The sequence below is a fragment of the Fusarium coffeatum genome (assembly GCF_003316985.1).
Source record: "Fusarium coffeatum strain FIESC_28 chromosome Unknown BRIP53273_contig_60, whole genome shotgun sequence".
In the NCBI taxonomy this organism is placed as follows: Eukaryota; Fungi; Ascomycota; class Sordariomycetes; order Hypocreales; family Nectriaceae; genus Fusarium; species Fusarium coffeatum.
In genome coordinates this window covers 59345-78502 of record NW_022157856.1, presented here as the reverse complement: position 1 = coordinate 78502, position 19158 = coordinate 59345, and the positions used below count along the sequence as shown (strand labels likewise).

The following is a 19158-nucleotide window of genomic DNA, read 5'->3' as shown; positions in this document are numbered from 1 at the left end:
GACGATGCCAGTATGGTTCGGTATTTTGTTAGTCAATCACATCAGCTGGCATAGGAAATCTTGTTGAGTCATCTTTATTGGAATTAGATGTAGGTAGTCTGTTGGGCATTTGGATAATCCGCCTACATCATGAACTGTTTCAACGACTTGTTGTACTGACTCAAATAGGACTGTAACCTCTAATTGACGGCTCTCGATGTTAATATGTATTTACATCAAGAGCAATTAGAGCAGTTGATTTGCTTCTTCCTACTTCGGATCTATGTTTACAAGACAAAAGACAGAACTTATACTCGTCTGTCCGTTTAACTGCTAAGATAGTTCAGAAAGAGACGAGACTAAAGAGGAATGAACCAAGAGTACCAGCATAATAGGAATTGGATATCAATGATATCTAACAATATTGAGAATCTACATGAGATATATCAGGCAAGTTGAAGTGATATTAAGAAGTAAGCATGCGCGTAATGAGAAATCCCGAGCCGTCATCCGTTCCTGCATAAGTTGGTTACCGTGTCAGCCCGGATATCCAATAGGAAGCCAATTTGACATGAAACTGTAAACGACATGCGTAATGAAGATAGTAGAACAGTAAGACAATACCTCTTTTTGTCGTATTTTCGGACTCTCGGGTGCTATATTCATCCGCTTCGAAGGATTGTTGCGTTATCAAAGACCCACATCTCATTTCCTGAGATAACCTCACTAAGAGGCCGCCTACTGTGAGCCAATTGAGCATCGAATCGCTGGAGACGGAAGTCTTCAAAACCGTTGCAAGTCCGTTAGACACTCGAGAATTCCACTTTACGTCGTTATACTCTACCAACATACCCAATAGCCCCTCTGTATTGGCTCTTTACTGTTGCCATCTCATCATGGAGTCCAAACGAGAGTTTCTCAGATACGCGAGTATGTGACCCTTGTACAGATGATCTTCAACTCTAACACCGCGAAGGTCCCAATGAGATGCGGACAATAGCCCGTGAGGATGTGGGCTACTATGACGCAGTTGTCATTGGCGGAGTGTACAACTTCAACAATGAAGTCAACATCAAGTCTCCCTCAACCTATTTCCATGCTCTCAGACATTGCATCGAGGAACACCCCTTCTTCTGTGTTACTGTTGGTGATAGAGACACCGATAAAGCTTACTATGAGCGCGTGCCAAGCATCAATGTCGAGGAGCACATCTCCATTGTCCAAGATGGAGAAGCTACGACCGATTCTTTGGAGGCCATCGGAAGATCGATGAGACTAGAATTGGATCGTCCATTTGTCGCAGGCATTCCTCCTTGGAGGATTGTGGTCCTTCCCCTCGGTCCTTCCCATTGTCATGTTGCCTTCTCTTTCTCTCATACTATTGGTGATGGCATTGCTGGTGTCGCTTTCCACACGACGTTTCTCGAAGGGCTAAGAAAGACACCTACAGCTATTCCATCGTCCACTATCACGCCCCCGAAAAAGCCATTACCTGAGCCATTCGACACACCAGAGAGACTGCCAATCTCGTGGTCGTTCTTATTAGCGCCATTCGTTGCCCAGTACATGCCCTACTTCCTTGTCCAACTGCTGGGCTTACGCGTCTCGGCGTCCTATGTCAACGAAGGCACATGGACTGCAACACCTATCTTCTACGATGCCAAGACGCACTGCAACAAGCTCAAGATTCGACAAATTGAAGCACAACAGGTCGAAAAGGTTACTCAGCTTGCGAGAACCCACGATGCGAAATTGACAGGAGTCATGCACCAACTTGTAGCCCGAGCACTCAGCAAAGCCGTCAAGGATAACAACGTCACAAACTTCGTGGCCCAAACAGCCATCAATATGAGACGATCAATCGGATGGTCCAACGACTTGGCAACTGAGTGTGTATCGGGCTGTTACACCCTTCATCAACGCAGCTCAGCTACAGGTCCCCTGACAGAACAAGAGTGGACATCCGCCTGCGAAGCCACGAAAGAATTCGCAATCTCCTCCACCAAGCTCGACGACATGCCAATCGGTCTGTTGCGATACGCATCGAGCATAAGAGAGTGGACTCTTGGCAAGATCGGCAAAAGGCGAGACTCGTCATATGAGTTTAGCAACGTTGGTGTGTTTGATGGAGATGCTCTCGGCAAAGACCAGGTCAAGGTGACCAAAATGACTTTTGCGCAGCCAGGTCACGTTGGTGGATGCCCCATTAGTTTTAATGTAGCTTCGGTCAAGGGAGGAGATTTGGTGTATACCGTTACGTGGCAACCAGGCGCTTTGGGGCTTGGTGATGAAGCCATGGAGGAGAAGATTGTGGAGGAGATCTGCGATAATGTCAAGCAGGGATTTAACGCTATTGCTTAAATTCCGGAGACGAACTATAATTAATAATTAATTAACAAATGATCTTATTGTCTACTGAAGAATCTGCCTTGTATGCTGGTTGATCAAAAGGATAAGACCCTGCTGATCGTGGCTTAGCGAAACAGAGAAGCTCAAGCTCGGACTCGGAAAGGCCGTAAACCACAGAGAATAGCATGTCATTCCCCACAAACAAACATGGAGCATCCAGCGAACTAACATTAAACTCCCAGCCACAACCGCTACGTAAACGGCAAAACAGCATGTCACTCGTCAATGTTAGTGGTTCAGCCCTGACATTAACGGTTAGATTGAGCTTACGGGCTTCCAACTTGCACCTGTGGCTGTGACTGCGCCTACTGTATTGGTCAATGTCATCAGTGAGGCTTGTCAGCTAAGGCGCTTTTCTTCTGGAATATTGGAAAAGCTGAGTTGAGTTACTTACCAAGATAGGCTAAATGTGCCTCTGTCACGGTTCGTACATGGAAGGATGGAAGCTGGAGCAGCATCTATAAAGGCGGGGGAGGAGCAGCTTGTTCTTTCTCTATTCCTATCATCACATTTTCATCTTCCATCTACACTGCAACGATCCTATTGATCCCTTCATTCGATATATCTATTTAAATCTACACCTACAACACAAAAATCATCATGTCCAACAGCGACTATTACGGCAACAGTGGTAACACCAACTATGCCCAGGGTGGTTACCCTCAGCAGCAGCAGTATGCCCAGCCCCAGTATGCTCAACAGGTTTGCTCTACCATATCCCTTCAAGTATCTTCATCACTAACATTATCTTCAGCAGCAATACTCTCAACCACAGTACTCCCAACAACAGCCTCAAGGCTACGGCAACTACCAACAGCAGCCCCAATACGCCTCCCAGCCTCAGCAACCTAGCTACAACTCCCAACCCCAGCAGGGCTACAGCCAAGCCTACCCTCAGCAAAACGATGGCCAGTACGGCGCCCCCGGCTACCCTCAGCAAGGTGGTGCCCCGGGACAACCCGGTCCTGATGGCGAACGCGGTCTCGGAGCTACTCTCGTCGGTGGAGGAGCCGCTGCTTGGGCTGCGCGCACCGCTGGAGGTGGCTTCTTGAGCAGTCTCGGTGCTGCTGCGGCTGGTGCCATCGGTGCCAATGCTCTCGAGAACAAGTTCAAGAAGGGCAAGAAGGATAAGAAGCACAAGAACCGTGGTATTGATGACAGTGACTAATTGACAGGCTACTGTAATGATGGGTCACGGTGTTTGGGCGTTTGAGTACTACTTTTCCTAGACATTTATAAATAAATTGTTTATACTCGCACCCTCGTCTGAACTGATATGGAAGTAATCGTGCATGTATCCAATCTGATTGAAACATCTTATACAGTCCTGAAAACAAGCTCAACAGCCAAGCCTTTCAAGCTTCTTGGCTGAAATCATAGCTATTTCCGAACCCTCGGTTCAGGTAACCCTCGAGCACAGCCTCCCTGCTCGTCCAATCAACTGGTACATCCAACCCCAGCTTTCCCTCTCTTTCCAAACCTTCAAGAATTGGTTTCACATCTTCACTCAGCTCAAGTCTCATCCTGTTCCTGAACCATGGAGCAAAGTGAATCATGGCGAGCATCACTCTGGTCTTCTGTGTCAAGTTGGGCATTCCTGCGTGCCAAAGTCTCAAGTCACGGACGATGATGCTACCCTTTTTTATGGTAGGCTGGATAGGAGGTGATATTTCTTGACGCTGGCGGAGAAGATCTTCTCTAATGCGGCCACTTGCTCTTTCACCATGGGCACCTTCTTGAGCGTCGAGACCGAATGCATTGTGTGTGCCAAGCCAGATCTCTGTGGATCCGTTCTCGGGTGTAGTTGTGACGAGAGGGACGTTGATAACAAGAGCAAAGGGATGGTCTGGGTGTGCAAAGTCTGCGTCTGAATGGACGGGCTGTCTTTGGGGAGTACCTCCTGGGGGAGTTGCCATGGCAGAATTGGCGGAGCAGAACGTCCACTTGGGACGAGGGCCCATCATGGCTGTGGTGATCTGGGTAGCGATTGGATCTAGAGACGGTATAAGCTATAAGGCCATAGGAGTAGAAACAGATACATACTGGTGAAGATAGAAGGACTGAAGTACTCCGCCACAGGAGGAGCATCTTGCTGGATGTTTCCCTTGTTATAATTGAATGGACCCTTGTCGCCCCGAGCCTGGAGGACATGGGCATCTTCAACCATCTTCTTGTTAAGAAGATCGATGTCTTGATGAGGGACAACGTCCTCGACAACGACTAACCCATCTCTGTGCATGTGCCGAACTGCTTTCTCGAGATTTCTTGAGTCCAGAGACAGGTTCTTTATTTCTTGAGAAGAAGGGCGAACGACTCCAAGTTGAGGAGGATGAGCAACAGTTGCAAAGCCTCGGGCGCACTTGGTAAGTGCTGGGAAGATTCTTTGAGTACGCAACATATTGAAAGCCTTGAATGTACAACAGGCAGTCTTTAATGATTGAAATTAATCTGAAAAATTGAATTGACTTCTTTTTCTCATGGCAGGTCTTATTCCTTTATACCTCTGTCGTACACCTCTTGGTGATGTGAGTTTCCCGAGCTCGGAAAACCTTTCCCCACCGGGCTAAGATCTGGGCCACGGCGATCGTACCAATGGAACAAGGTGTCGTCAAGTCAGTAACCGGAGAATAACATCATATTGACTGTTAAAGTTTAGTAATTGAAGAAAGAAGAAGGCTGGATGGGGGCGTCGGCCAACAGCACGCTGTGCTACGCCTGGTCCATTTCCCAGTGCGCTTTCAGATCATTAATGAGTCGTTGAACTGGCCAGCCAATACTGGCTTTGCAAGCATGTAGCTGACGAATGGCCTCTTGCTGAAGGGATTCTGAACGAAGAAATCTCGCGCCTAGATAAAACATGTCAGCCTAAAACATAATGACGAGATCGAGGACTTACAAAAAGCTATCGGCCCAAATGCATTGACTAGAACCGACGGGACCTTTGCAGTAAAAGCTGCGCCACATATATCCTTCGCGAAACTTGAAAGAAGTTCCTCTCTTGGGTCTCTACAGTCGAGCAGATCTGAGTCCCCTAGAAGCCTTGGATCCTGTAGACAGATTACCGTCAGTGTAACGAGGTAGTAGTGTGATATCGCAGCTATGCATTCCGACAATTAGTGCAATGGAAAAGGACGAAGAATTTACGAGACTCACCATGACATGGCTGAAGAAACCAAATAAGTGGAAACAGATGAGAGGAGGTTGATTCCCTCGAAAAAGGCTTCATGTGCCCTGGACAGGCGTTGCGCCATGCCCTAAGAGTTCCTGTAATGTGCTCCCATCGAGACACATCCGCGTTCTGGCTGTACATAATATTGATACTCTTTCCCAAAATCAAAGTAATAGAGTTGAGATAACCCTCGTCAGACTCATGCTGGGTGATAAGAGGCGTACTGTCCAGGTTCATTTTTAACGGACACTTTTCAAACAGACTAAATGTGATATCCTCTCTCAAATAGTTCCAGAATCCAGCTCCAAATAGTCCCGCTCGTAGATTTCCAGAGAGAACATCATGAACTGACGCCATAGAGTAAGCGCCCCGAAGATGCATGTTAGGATCAACATCGCCGTCGAGGATCTCGTAAGAGCGCAAGAGACATGTCGCAGCGAGGGCTATGCCGCGAGTAATGAGCCGATCGCCTTCTCTTAGAGTAATGAGAAGCTGTACGCAGCTATGATGATAGGACTCAGCGATATTACGAAAGCTGGGTGATGTTGTCTTGCATGTGTGCATGGCTGATAATGCGACGACCGCGTTGAAAAGAAGAGGCTCATCAAGGGCAACGGAGGGGACGATTCTGCCGAATGATGATGCTGAGTCGCTAAGATCGTACCATTTTGAGATTTCTGATGTGTATGAATGGAAGAGACGAGCTATGTTTTGATCTTGGAGGGCTATTCGGGGGAGATCTGGGTCATGTAATACTTGTGATTCAACTTTACAGAGTCAGCATCATAAGCGATTTAACCGGCAGAACAAGATTGGATACTACCGAGCCGGATTGGTCTCTCTGATCGATCGCAATAGAGACCGGTAGTTGTGCATTGTCCGCAGATGGGGAGTGCCTGGTCGCCTAGAACAAAACATTAGAGTGATAGTCAAGCAGGAGGGGCGTGACATACATTTCAACTTGCGCCGCCGACATGTGTTACTATTGGATATTAGTCAAGTGGAATAGTAGATGAAATCACTTTAGACTGACCATATTCCTTTCTTGGCGGGACGTGGCATTGAGAGGGTTGTAGTGGGTGAGTTATGATGGATGTAGAGTTGATGTTGATGGCGGGAGATACCTGGCCTCAGGGTGTCATAAGAATTGGCCCCAACACCTCAGCACAAGAGACGAAATAATTTGATCACCTTATGCCAGCTTAGGCCAGAATTTAGGTTACTTTATTTCCGTAGCCTAAGTCTTGGAGGACATTTCTTCTGACACCCACCTGCCTGGGTATCATTTTTACAGTGGTGGGTGCTAAGAGCCACGACCTTGGGGCGCTGAGTAGCGGGCAACTGGAACACTGTAGTCATCCAAGTATGTACCTACAAGCCATGGACTGAATGAAATCTAGGATCCCAATGTCGTGTCAATTTAATGATTATAAAAGAATATCTAGTCATCTTGAATACAAAGGTCAATATGCAATGCAGCTCAAACTCAAAGCTCCTATGCTATGCCATCTAGTCTTCTATCCAAGCAACCGCATTACAAACGACAACAACCATTCGCATTCTTGACATCCCGTCTACAGTAACAAGAAGACTCGATGGGCACATCAACAAAAGCCATAGCCGTCTTAAGCTGTTGCTTTATGATCCGTGCCTCACCGTCAAGTCCCAACTTCACCGCACACTCGTGGTACCCGTGTAGAGCCCACACGTTGTTCGGATGGTGTCGGGCGCGGAAGAGCTTGTTGTTCAATCCGAGATCTGTACGGTATACTTCAGCTGCTTCTTCGATGCGCTCTTGTTCCATGAGTAGGGCAGCGTATGCGTGGCGAGCGGGCTGCATCCATGCCCATGGCTCGGCATAGCGTAAACTATCATCGCGATCAATCGACTTTAGTAGGTGCTCGAATGCTACCTCGATATTGCCCTTGCGATATTCAAGTTCACCATCAAGCATAGCTTCAGCTACATCAAGTACGTCGAGACACTTGTTGGGGTATGCAATACGTGTTGGGGGCACACGTGCCTTTGCGGCGAGGAAAAGCTCACGTTGCTTAGCAGATTCCTCGACATTACCTAGAGCTGCATATGCAACACCCTTGGCGTAATGTATCGTGGCGGTCGTAACACACAGAAGCTCTTGGTCCGCGGGAAGTGCTGTTTCGATGATCTCCTCCCATTTTCCGAACCGAATCAGAATATGCGGACGAACTGAGCGAAACGTCTCTAACCAGTCAGCCATAGGTGGTGATTGAATCCGCAAATCCTCGTCTGGAATAGCTGACTCCATACGATCAACAGCCTCAATCGAGATAGCATATTGACCAGCGAACATGGCAGCGTAGATGAGAGAGTGGTAGTCGTGCATACGGTAAATGGTGTAAAAGTCACGACCACCTCGAAGAGCCAGGAACTTCTCGTCGGCGATGACAGCTTTCGTGTTTGCCGAAATGGCTCTTCGATAGTCTCCAATGAGGATGTCAAGATGCGAAGGCATGTGAGCGAGATGGCCTGCCTCATTTGCAAGTCTGCGAAGATGCTCTGCAGCAACAAGGCCCTTTTCGGGTTCAGTGGACATCTCAGTGACGTGAATGTAGGCGTGCAGAAGGCCGATATGCTCATGTCCATTGTCTTGAGCGAGTCCCTTCTCGAGAACTTCTTGAATCTCAACAACCTCCGATCCAGGCGCTGGCTTCCCTGTTCGCACATCCCACAGTGCCCAAGGTGTGAGGTTCATGAGTGCGTCGGCATAAAGCGTCGCGACATCAAGGTCATGTCCGAATTCTTTGTACACAGGTCTCATGGCTTCTGCGTAAGCCTGGTTCCAGACCTTTGCGTTGTTGGTATCTTTCTCATCCTTGGGGTAGCGATGCCGTATGGCGGAAATAAGAGCTTGTTCGAGCGGGCTTGCTTTTGAGGCTAGTGATTCCGCCTTTTTGAATGCGTTGATACCTTTCAAAGTTGTGTGTCTAAGATCATTTCGATCAAAAGCTTTCCATGGCTTGTTGTAGTTGGGTCCAAGAGCAAAAGCAAGACCCCAGTATGCCAGGGCACATCCGGGGTCGATTTCGATGGCCTTTTCAAAGCAGCGCTCTCCTTCGGAATGGTTGAAGGCGTAGCACCAAACAAAGCCGTCTTCTACCCATCTCTTGGCTTCTGGTTTATTTGTTGAAACGTCGCGACTGAATGGCGGTAGAACAAAGTCTCGTCCTTCTGCATCGTCGGGCTTTTGGCCTGTTTTGATATGATCCGATCTCATCCTTGTTGATAAGTTACTGATAAACAAGATAAACAAAGATAAAAGTGTACTCTATGAAGATGAGAGTGAATGAATGAATGAATGAAGAAGATGGAGGGTTACTGTTCGGGAGATCGCCACTGCAACTTGCGGAGAAGCTGGTCAACGACCCACTCTTACTCTTGGTTGGTGAGACTGTCAAATCAGCGGTTACCAAGGTGACATCCAATACCGACTGTACACGTAGGGAGTTGATAGGTATGAGATTATGTACTGGGTACGGTAACAGTATTTTAAATATGGTACATCTGTAAATGACGAGACGGTCAAGGGTATCTTATTGTTCTGACGAGAGACTTCACCACATCATGCATCATCATGGCATCGGTCTAGAGTCTAGTTCAGTAGCTTGAAAAGCGTGGTTTCTTAAAGCAAAAGTTCGGACTAATGAACGAGAGTACTAAACACCATACATAATCATCATCACCTCCAACACCTGCTCACCAACTAAAACCCCAACGATCTCAACTTCATGACAGCTTAACCAAAGAGGTGCTCCTGCTTAGCACCCTCAGCAGCCTGGAGGTAGCTGACACGGTCACGAGTGTAAAACTCAACACCAATCTTGTTGTCAAGGTTAGCCTTGCCCTCGTCAAGACCTCCAGCCTTGATGATGATCTTTCCCTCCATAATGTCAAGGCGAGTGTACAAGCTGGAACCGCAGTCACCACAGAAGAAGTGGTGGTTGATCTTGCCAGAAGCTCCAGTGACGTCGTATTGCTTGGGAGTTCCTGAGAGCTGTTAGTCTGTAATTGTAATGGGTTTAGTGCGAGGTCGGGATAAATACCCTTGGTGACGCTGAAAGAGTCAGCTGGGATTACAGCGTTGGATGTAAAAGCACCGCCGGTCCATTTCTGGCAGTCAATGCAGTGGCAGAGAGCAGTGACATCAGGTTCGCCTGTATTATACGTTAGACGATTTGCTGTATTACTTTATGAAGGTGTCTTACTGGTGCTCTTGTAAGCGATAGCACCACACATGCAGCTGCCGGTAAGAGCCATTGTATCGGTAGGTTTGATGATAAACGATTTAAGAAAGGAAGCTAGAATGTTTTTGGAAAAGTATTGGTCCTCAAGGTGTTTCTGAGTTGATCTGTGGAGTGAAAGAAGCTCTCAAGGTTCTCGGACATTGGGATATATATACTCGAGACCATGTCCCCTCAGAAGCTCAACTTTACACGTCACGACTGGAAACGATCGACCAATTACTAAACGAAAGGAACTAAACCTTAGTCAACTTTGGAATCTGCCGGTACTAACGATACATCAATCTCCAAGTGGAGAGCGCGATGCGAAAAAGATGCCATTGACTTTGGAATCTTTAGAGCTGAGGTTCAGCTATGTCAGCAACTGAGAAGCCTTTCTCCGGAGTCTTTATTGTATCTTGTTACACGAAACGGTCATATTTAAAAGGCTTTGGAATCATCAACGCTCTCTTCAAAATATGACCTGATTCGGAACCGTTGAAGCGGGGAAGTCCTCTACTGGTTTCTCAGTTCTATCGACCCAGAAAAAGCGGAGGAATTAACTAAGACCGCCGAATAAACAACATCCCCGAGGACATAGAACAGGACAGGACAAAGGGATGTAACTGTAATGTTACTAACTTGGCAGCAAAGATCCCAGCCATGGATCCGTTCTACCGAGGCGGGGGACAAACTCATGATTCAACACAAATCAATTACGACTAGAACAAATAATAACAACAAATATTCGAATTGGAATCATCTAAGCTGACATCAACACTGCATCCCTCATCAGACAACACCATCTTTCTAATCTCGCATATGTGCCACCTCAGGCTTCTCCGTACTATCCCTGAGAACATTCTCCTCATCCATCGACCTACCATGACGACCCGCCTGATCCATGGCTCGGGTACCCATGGCCTCCTTCGCATCCGAATCGTGAGCAACATCAAACTTGCCCCTCAGATTCTCGGGGCCGATAAAGGTCAACACAATCACATACACGTACACGCAGGCCATAAAGATGCAGATGACCTTTCCGTAATCGTATCGAGTCTCACCCTCGGCATTGTCAGGAAGAGGAAAGCGTTCACCCAGGCGGGCTTCGATAGTGGATGAAGCTGATGAGACGAGGTTACCGAGTTGGTAAGATGTGCCAACGACGAAAGTGCGGAATGCACCAGGAGACAATTCCATCAAGTGAATGGGAATCACACCCCAAGCTCCTTGGACACTGAAGATTTGTTAGTGATCACTGGGTCAAGCAACCAAGGTGATACTTGGCTATTTGAAGACTCACCAGAATTGTTGAAAGAAAGCAGCCGCAATAATCGAAGAGTCGCGAACAAAGGTGTAAGGGTACAGCAAAGCGCCGCCAACGATACAGCATAAGATAATGCTGATCCGTCGACCGACAGACTGGCTGCAGAAACCGACAATAGTACCGCCAGTCATAGCGCCCAGATTCGCTACAACTTGAGTAACAGTGACCTTGTTCTTGGAGAAGTTGAGTTGGTTCTCCAACATGGTAGGGTACAAATCCTGACTACCGTGGCTCATAAAGTTGAAGCCCGCCATGAGAAGAACGAGATAGACAAGCAGGAGCCAATGGTGCTTGAGGGCGACTTTTCCTTCGTTGATGAATACTCTACCCTTTCCGTCTGCACCGGCTTCGGCTCTCAGGCGCTGACGCTCTTGGTAGGCTTGAGTCTCGGGGAGCATGAGACGCCAGATGATGAACAGCACAGGCGGGCAAGCGCCGAACCAGAAAAGAGGACGCCAGTCGTGAGAAGTCGTATCGACGAGACCTCGTGCGAAAGCGGCACAAAGAAGATACCCAAATGCGTACTAATCCATTGTTAGCTGTGAACGTACGATAAGAAGAATGTCACCACTTACACCTTGCTGAAGAATACCACTCATGAGACCACGCGCCTCTTCGGGACAATCTTCAAGAGCCGTAGCAGCAGCATTACCATAAAGACCACCCATAGCAACACCAAACAGTGCCCTACAAGCTAGAAACTGCTGATAAGTTTGACAAAAGCCAGTTCCCTGATAAATGTCATCAGTGTTGACTCTCGGACAAATCTCGTAGATCTGACTGCCAAGTCGATCTGACAGGGGTGCGACTTACAAGTTCAAGCACGATAAAGAGAAGATTGTTGATGACAAAGGGCCATTTTCGACCGTAGCGATCGCTTGCGATACCAAAGATGATGGAGCCAACTGATCGGAACATGAGGACGAGAGTGATGCCCCACGTGATGTCGGTTTTGGATTTATCGAATGTTCTGGCGAGACTTGTCACCGAGAGTGATACGGAGAAGAAGTCGAAAGCGTCCCATGTCTATAACAGTTAATTAGCCAATCGCCAGCCAATATGAGGTTGAAGCTTAGGTGCAGACATACCCAGGCTACAAATGCAACGAAGAAGAAGGCCCATTGCTGGGAGTTCAACATGCGCAGTAATTTTATAGGATTCGGCACATTGTGCATTGGGGGTTTGAGCGATGAGAACCGTGTTGCGATGTATCGACCGGGCGACATGCCTTTGTGCGGCGCTCGAGTATTGTACTCGTCTTGAGTCATGGTTGCTTGTCGTTGATGTACGCAGACTCCAATGGTAGAACGTAGGTGTGGGAATCTGTGTGATAGAGATAAACTACTGAAACAGACACAAATATGTGAATGTAAGTGGAAGTATGTTGCTAAATAGGCAGACGTATTTGACAGGAACGACCATCCTCACAAGAGGGCGTCCTTCCTATATATACCCAGACTAAATGAACTAGGTACTCTTGTCTCCAGACTAATCAACAGTTACAAAGCACCGTCCTGACTATCTCCGAACCAGGAGCGAATATCAGTCAAGCCTATCATACATATCCGGACGATATCGACGTGACAATGAGTAGAGCAGGCTATGATTCGTAGAGACAATTTGCGGAGCCGGTTCCTTTTGTTCGGCATCTCAGCAATAGTGCTGCAGATCTCGGTGTTTGGGTTGCAGAGGACAGGGATTAGTACTGTTGTGTGCATCATCGTTGGCGCAGGGTCGTTGAAATGGATGTTACATCACATAACGGGACCTTTTGTTGTCTGTTGGCTATGATATCTAAGATCTTGACGAGAGATTCCCTTCAACATGATAGTAAACTCCAACTACAACTACATAGAGATTTTCATAAAACTCTCTGTGACGTAGCTTCTCATTGATCATCGACTCCTATGACTTACGAGACCTTAAAGTACAGTGAACTAGGCATCCTTCGCGCCATGACTCTGTCCCCCAAAACCTGGGGATAGCGTCTTCTCACTGTCCGTTCCATTCCCGGCACATGGCGGCCGATAAAGTGGGTATGGGAGCCCGGTGCTTTCCTACTTCTGGTAAGCAGCATCGGCAATCCGGCATCTGAGGTGGAGCCAACTTGTCTACGAATTGACATCACCATCACCTTCACAACCACGCGCTATTCACCTCGTTACTCTGATCGAGACTTTTTGAGACGAATATATGCAGAAACAAATGGAAACGCGAAGTTAGTAAGGTACTTTACTCTAACAGGATTGAGAGGAGGGATACGACAACAGATGCTAGATGTGTGAGAGAACGAGATCAACTGCTTGTTTACCATCCCCAGGTTGATAAACATTGCCTATCATCAATAAAGTATCCATCCACAACTCTAGTGTCCACAAGCTTGTTTCCCCAGAAAATGCCTCTCTCAAACAAAGGCATCATTGCGCCCGCAGATCCTTTGTAACTAACACTGAACCAATCTCTTCACGACTATGTCAAACCATCTGTCAAGCTTGAATGTAAGCAAAATCCAACCTCGTGCTGACGCTTCTACAGGACTTCTAGAAACCGACAAACCCCCAGTGGCTGAATGTTGAGATGCAGTGCAGAAAATGATGCAGTGGCTGACCTCACGTTATTCGTACAGTAGTATCATTCCCGAGTGTCCGAGATGCACAAGGTCCACGGAGCTACTCATGTCTCCTCTATGACCCTGCATTGAACAGCATTACCGTCAATTACCATCTGACTCCGATAACAGGGGTTAGCAGACATGAGCAGAATTGACTGCGGAGAGCATAAGAGACGAAATAGTCTAATTATTTGATGCCAGTTTAGATTAGTATTGACGTCACTTCAGTTTCAACGCTCTAAGCTTTAGAGCACATTTGATCATAAAAATGCTTTCGTGAATGAAAAGGATATATTATTGCTCAATAAGTTCTTTGTGCCAAAGACTCCCACCCCAACGCCTTCCAGGGTATCCCTTCGCAATGTATTCCTATAAAACACATACCACTTCTGTCTGCGTATAGACCACAACAGCCAACCGAAGTGAAAAAAGAAATCAGGTAAAACAGTCCAGGTATAATCTTCATTAGTCCGTTCGAAAATCGCTCGTAGATTCATCCGCGTATCAGTCCTCCTAAACGCCCCCACCCATGAAGGCGGCCAGGTCGTCGAGATCGAGAAGTTGTCGTTCAAAGGCCTGACACAACTCGGGCGCCGTCATGTCCTGACTCGTAGTCTGGCCATCCTGCGCAGGCACAATTCCGTTCGCCATTTCCGGGCTGGGCTGCTTGATATCAGGGACGGCGCTGGCACCGTGAGAAGCGTTTGATGGAGGGGGCGAGGTTGTTGGAGTCGATACCCCTCCCGAACCGCCGTTGATCGTCGCGATGCCAGGTCGCCTTGCGAGTACAACAGGAGGCTCACTATCGCCACGGACTGACTCCGAAAGGGATCGGTTAGGACCCTGGCCTGAAACGCTGCCTGTGTGGTTCGACTGGTCGTAATCCATCGCGTCGGGGTTTGTATCAGCGTTAGATGAGATCTCGTCCTTCATGCCACTTGCACCGTGAGACGTGGAGCCATGGCGCAGGGAAGTGCTGCCATTAGCAGCCGCGGCATCGTTGTTCAGTACGCGTTGCATAACGGTGAGGTGTCGCAGCCAACTGCCCATGAGAGGCCAGTTCTCGGTCCCATCACTCATGAAACGCAGACCATCCTTGACAATGTGCGCAGCTGTCTCGACAGCATTGGGGGGTGTCAAGCCTTTAAGAGAGAGGTAAGCGACAGTAGCACTGGCGGTAAAAGCAGAGAAGAGCATAAAGATCGGGAAACAGGGCGAATGATCCTTTTCAGAGCCAGCCTCGACTGCAGTGAGCAGCGAGATTGTGCCGTGGCAAGATGTGAAGAGGCGATCAATGATATCGTGGCATCGAGCGTTGAGACGGAACGACTCGAGATTGAAGTTAGGCGATGTCACCTCCTGCAACAAACGTCTTCGATGCACAAAGACGGTAGCGCAATGGAGCAGGCAGTGGAGCATGGCAAAAGTATAGCCGGAGCCCATTGTCATGTGAAGGTTGATCTGACCCGGCTTGTCCACGAATTGCATGGGCAGGGTAGCTCGAAGGCCCTCAATCTTGGCAATTAGATCGTTGCAATCCTCCTCGCGGAAGCTTGCGAGTGTTGTGGTTGTAAGCATAGACACAACGTCACGCCAAATCGTTGAAGCCAGGACAATGTAGCCGAATTCGCCGATCTCGGACGGAGGCTGACCAGGTGGAACGGCGGTAGGGTCGAGCTGCTGGCGTAGAGTCTTGACAAACACAGCATTGCCAAATGCAAAGTTGATATCAGAGCAAGGCAAAGAGACGTCTGCAGTATCATGAGGGGACAGTGCAGGATATCGTCCTGGTGTACTTGTAAGAAGGCAATCCAGGATATAGATTAGCCAGACTGTGCGGCGAAGGGACTCGTCTCGCAGGAAGACGTCGGCGTCTGGAGATGCGTGATGGCTGTTCAAAATGCGATACATCTGAACCATGCGCGCCGCCTGACCCAAGTAGATATAAGCTCTGACGGCATTACGTGAGCCCCATTCGTGAATAATGATCAAGCACAATGCTTGAATATCAACGAGATTGGGATGGTCTAGGTTTTGGTTTATAAGAGTCATTGCTTTGGCAGCGAATGTCTCCGCAGCCTGTGTCGGTCCTCCATAGCGACGAATAAGACTGGGTGAACTCCTGCAAGAAGGTATTAGCGACACAGTCCTGAATCTGATAAACTTCCAGGCTGAGAGCTCAAAGCATCACAGCATTCAAATGTGGATACGGGCGAATTGAGGGATGCAGACAAACGTGACTCGGGAATCCTCGGCTCAAACCCGGACACCAGAACGAGAAATTGGCGCAGGGTCAAACACTCGGTGACGGTGCCACCGATCGGTGTGGATCCATATGCCGGACGGATGGGCGAGTCAGGTCGAGGTGGGAAATGAGACGACGGTCGGCGTGATGGCACAACCAGCCAAAACAAACGGGAAGGGAATTACGAGGGCAGGGTTCGGAACTGGTGACGTACCGGGCTGCACAAGTCAAAAGACCATAGACCAAGGCAGCGTCCAGCGATGCGCTCTTTAACTGTTGGACAAAGGATGGTTTGTGAAACGCGACGCAAGCCGGGAATGTCTTTGACACAACGCGCTCGCATTCGGCGATCAATTCGGGAGTCAGCCTAATAGAAATTCGTTAGCAAGAGGCCTCGCAATAGCTGATAGCGAGCTGTGAACTCGGGGTGTAGGCTAGGGGATGGCACGGCCCGTCTCATGCTCAGACAGCTGTGCTTCCAATTGACCAAATTTTGGTCAAGCTACTGGGCAACAGAAGAACTGTCCTAGAAGGCCTATGGTACCGAAATAAAGTAGCCTAGATGCCAATCCAAGCTAGCATACAGCGACCAAAATATTTCATCCATTGTGCTCTCTCCACGGCCAGTTCTTCTGATGCCCTGACGCCAAGGTAAATTTCGGGAGCACGCCGTAAGCCGACGGCGATAAAGTGGGGCTGGAGGACGGGCATGAGTAGCCAAGGCCCAGTTGCAAATCGGGGAGAATAACCAGACAGACGCGGGCGCGGGTGTGCTAACGAGAGCTGGGGGACAGGACAGGACAGGGGTGGTGGTGATCCGGCTAAGGACCTTTTGAAGGCCGGCCATTCGAATGTCAAGATGGATGGAACAGGCTGAAGCTTGAAGCGCGAGTGTGATGAGACGAGACAGGGAAGCGAGGCGAGGATGACTGGTTTGCCGATCCACCCGGGTTAGAGAGAAGCGTGCGATGCCCGTCAGCCGCTCGAAAGACGTTGTGGCCGCAACAGGGAAGGCTGTGATGATAACGTAGACAAAATATTCGAATAAGAGTGGATGGGGATTGCGATGCTTGACGACAAAGAAAAATCCGCAACGTACTTGTCAGATCCTGTCTGGACGTGACGGGCAGCAGGAGCGCCAACAACAGGCTGTCGCGTCGTCTCAGCAGCTGGAGCGGCAGCAGGAAGACTGTCGCGAGGAGGGCGATGAGGATTTGCGTGTCGCGCAGGACTTTGACCGTGATGATGAGCCATGCTCTCGGAAGGTAAATAGCAATCGTGCATTCCTTTTGCGCAATTCTTGCAAGGTGCGCGTCCGTTCTCATACACGCACTTCGTCTTTCCTTTGCGGCATCTGACACAGGCGCCTCCAGCCCTGAGGGCTGTAGATCGGATTGATGTCGACATTGGTGGCGATAAAAATCTGCTGAATTTTTTAGATGCTGAAGTAAAAAAAGCATGGAAGACAAGTGGTGTGAGGGAGGGAAGGAAGAGTCTTCTCGGGGCTCCGTCAAAATAGCGGAAGGAGGCCGGAGGGTCCCGTGGGGGGAGGAAGGAGCGAGCGAGGCCGGGCGGAAGGCCACACGCGAACTTGGGGGGTACCAGAGAAATTGTCCTCCAAGGCTTAGGATGTCAAAATAAGGCAGACCAAGTCCTAGCTCTTAGCTTTCATAAAGTGACTAAGTTCTTTCGTCTCCTATGCTCACATTCATAAATCCGCCAATGTTTCTGACACCCGGACACGGGCCTGAAGAACCAGCACCACCACCGGAATCACAGAAGAAAAGTGCAAATAAATCGGGGAAATTCTTGTCATCTGAAAGGAAGGAGAAGAACAAAAACGCTTGAGAAAATTTGTAGAACGACTCAAAAGTAAAAATGACTTACCAGGTACGCGCAACCTTTTGGTAGGCGAAAACAACCGAAATGGCGGCGCCGTTAAATCGGAGAGAAGAGAGGACGCCGGGGCTAAAGCGGGCAGTGGCTGGGTCGGAGAGGCTTCACGTAAAGTCCGGCTGAGGTAAAACACACAGAGTCAAATGTCCAGGCAACAGCAAGAACAAGACTTGATCTCGGTCTGAGATAGTGAACAGCAGAAGTAAGACCAAGCGCAAATAAAAAATATCGTGTTCGTGTATGGTGACAGAAAATGGGACTGAGTGGAAATGAGGAGGAGAAGGGGCGGAGGCAACGGAGGGGATAGAACAGGCGAGGCAAAAACAGGACCAGAGGCGGGAGAGTGACCGGGCGGACAGGACAGCCTGAAGGCAAAGGCAGCTCCAGGGCAAAATCAAGACAAGGCAGAGCAAAAAGCAGCGCAAAGCAAATGGAAACGGGAGACGGAGAACGGGAAACGGAGGAGGGCCACGGGGGTGTGTGGGCCGCAAGCCGACAGGGCGTCTAATCCAGAAATTAGGGGCCAGCCAGTACGTACTCAGGCACTGCACCCATAAAAACACGGATGAAAAACAATTCCACGTTGGAAGGCCTTCATCAATTCTAACAAGCTAAAATGCTTTATCATATAGTTCAAGTTGACATGATCGCTCCATTGTATGGAAGAAAGTATCTAACAACTTGGGTACAATCAACAAACAAGCTGTAGAGCTCTGTTAGAAGCTCTGGTCAAAAGCCTGAAACTGGATGGAAGCTCATCTCACTCCCCGCACAAGGCGCTACGGCGTCCTCGGGGACGGGCTATCAGGGGGCCGCAGTGCCGTACAGTAGTCGCCGTGCAAATCTGCCACAAAACGAATGCCCGACAAATGTTATAAATAGCCTTACACTCTCGTCAAAAGGCTTTTAGTAGTGCGATGAGGGTTTCAGATATTGTTCGTGATCAGATATCTTGATACAAGATGAACATCCTTCCATCCCGCGCTCGACATCCGGCGTTTAAAACGGTAATGAGTGGGGCCAAGAGGGATGCCGTCCCGATGTACGGCCAAGACACTCAACAACGGCTCAAAGAAAGGAGCAAGCAAGCGAAATGCTAACCTCAGAGATATTGCTTGCATACCAAGTACGTACCAGCCACAAAGTGGTCGAGGTAAAGGGCCCAGATGCAGGCGCAAGTCGACGCATGAAATTGTCGCGAGGTTTCATCCATCCCCGGACTCCCCAGACGCGTGAGCACAAGCCTACCTAGAGCTTGATTGA

The 19158-nt window shown here is 48.7% G+C and overlaps 8 protein-coding genes across 8 annotated transcripts; 2 read left to right on the top strand and 6 right to left on the bottom strand.

Moving 5' to 3' along the window:
• Nucleotides 1-875: 875 nt before the first annotated feature.
• Nucleotides 876-2340, top strand: FIESC28_02753 (uncharacterized protein; the record flags this gene model as incomplete). The annotated part of the gene is made up of 2 exons (XM_031156902.1): nucleotides 876-909; nucleotides 956-2340. 2 exons carry the CDS (start codon nucleotides 876-878, stop codon nucleotides 2338-2340), a joined length of 1419 nt encoding a protein of 472 aa, XP_031019053.1.
• A 648-nt stretch (nucleotides 2341-2988) lies between these two features.
• On the top strand, nucleotides 2989-3556 carry FIESC28_02752 (uncharacterized protein; the record flags this gene model as incomplete). Its single annotated transcript, XM_031156901.1, has 2 exons — nucleotides 2989-3090; nucleotides 3143-3556. The coding sequence occupies 2 exons, from the start codon at nucleotides 2989-2991 to the stop codon at nucleotides 3554-3556; spliced, it is 516 nt and encodes a 171-aa protein (XP_031019052.1).
• Nucleotides 3557-3743: 187 nt separating this feature from the next.
• On the bottom strand, nucleotides 3744-4786 carry FIESC28_02751 (uncharacterized protein; the record flags this gene model as incomplete). The annotated part of the gene is made up of 2 exons (XM_031156900.1): nucleotides 3744-4381; nucleotides 4432-4786. 2 exons carry the CDS (start codon nucleotides 4784-4786, stop codon nucleotides 3744-3746), a joined length of 993 nt encoding a protein of 330 aa, XP_031019051.1.
• Nucleotides 4787-5097: 311 nt separating this feature from the next.
• On the bottom strand, nucleotides 5098-6619 carry FIESC28_02750 (uncharacterized protein; the record flags this gene model as incomplete). Its single annotated transcript, XM_031156899.1, has 6 exons — nucleotides 5098-5234; nucleotides 5285-5485; nucleotides 5542-6324; nucleotides 6381-6461; nucleotides 6511-6539; nucleotides 6591-6619. 6 exons carry the CDS (start codon nucleotides 6617-6619, stop codon nucleotides 5098-5100), a joined length of 1260 nt encoding a protein of 419 aa, XP_031019050.1.
• Nucleotides 6620-7091: 472 nt separating this feature from the next.
• On the bottom strand, nucleotides 7092-8813 carry FIESC28_02749 (uncharacterized protein; the record flags this gene model as incomplete). The annotated part of the gene is made up of 1 exon (XM_031156898.1): nucleotides 7092-8813. The coding sequence occupies one exon, from the start codon at nucleotides 8811-8813 to the stop codon at nucleotides 7092-7094; it is 1722 nt and encodes a 573-aa protein (XP_031019049.1).
• A 519-nt stretch (nucleotides 8814-9332) lies between these two features.
• On the bottom strand, nucleotides 9333-9853 carry FIESC28_02748 (uncharacterized protein; the record flags this gene model as incomplete). Its single annotated transcript, XM_031156897.1, has 3 exons — nucleotides 9333-9583; nucleotides 9640-9750; nucleotides 9802-9853. 3 exons carry the CDS (start codon nucleotides 9851-9853, stop codon nucleotides 9333-9335), a joined length of 414 nt encoding a protein of 137 aa, XP_031019048.1.
• Nucleotides 9854-10626: 773 nt separating this feature from the next.
• Nucleotides 10627-12411, bottom strand: FIESC28_02747 (uncharacterized protein; the record flags this gene model as incomplete). The annotated part of the gene is made up of 5 exons (XM_031156896.1): nucleotides 10627-11053; nucleotides 11120-11667; nucleotides 11719-11874; nucleotides 11957-12169; nucleotides 12232-12411. 5 exons carry the CDS (start codon nucleotides 12409-12411, stop codon nucleotides 10627-10629), a joined length of 1524 nt encoding a protein of 507 aa, XP_031019047.1.
• Nucleotides 12412-14267: 1856 nt separating this feature from the next.
• Nucleotides 14268-17253, bottom strand: FIESC28_02746 (uncharacterized protein; the record flags this gene model as incomplete). The annotated part of the gene is made up of 3 exons (XM_031156895.1): nucleotides 14268-15876; nucleotides 16214-16366; nucleotides 17099-17253. 3 exons carry the CDS (start codon nucleotides 17251-17253, stop codon nucleotides 14268-14270), a joined length of 1917 nt encoding a protein of 638 aa, XP_031019046.1.
• Between the last annotated feature and the right edge of the window lie 1905 nt (nucleotides 17254-19158).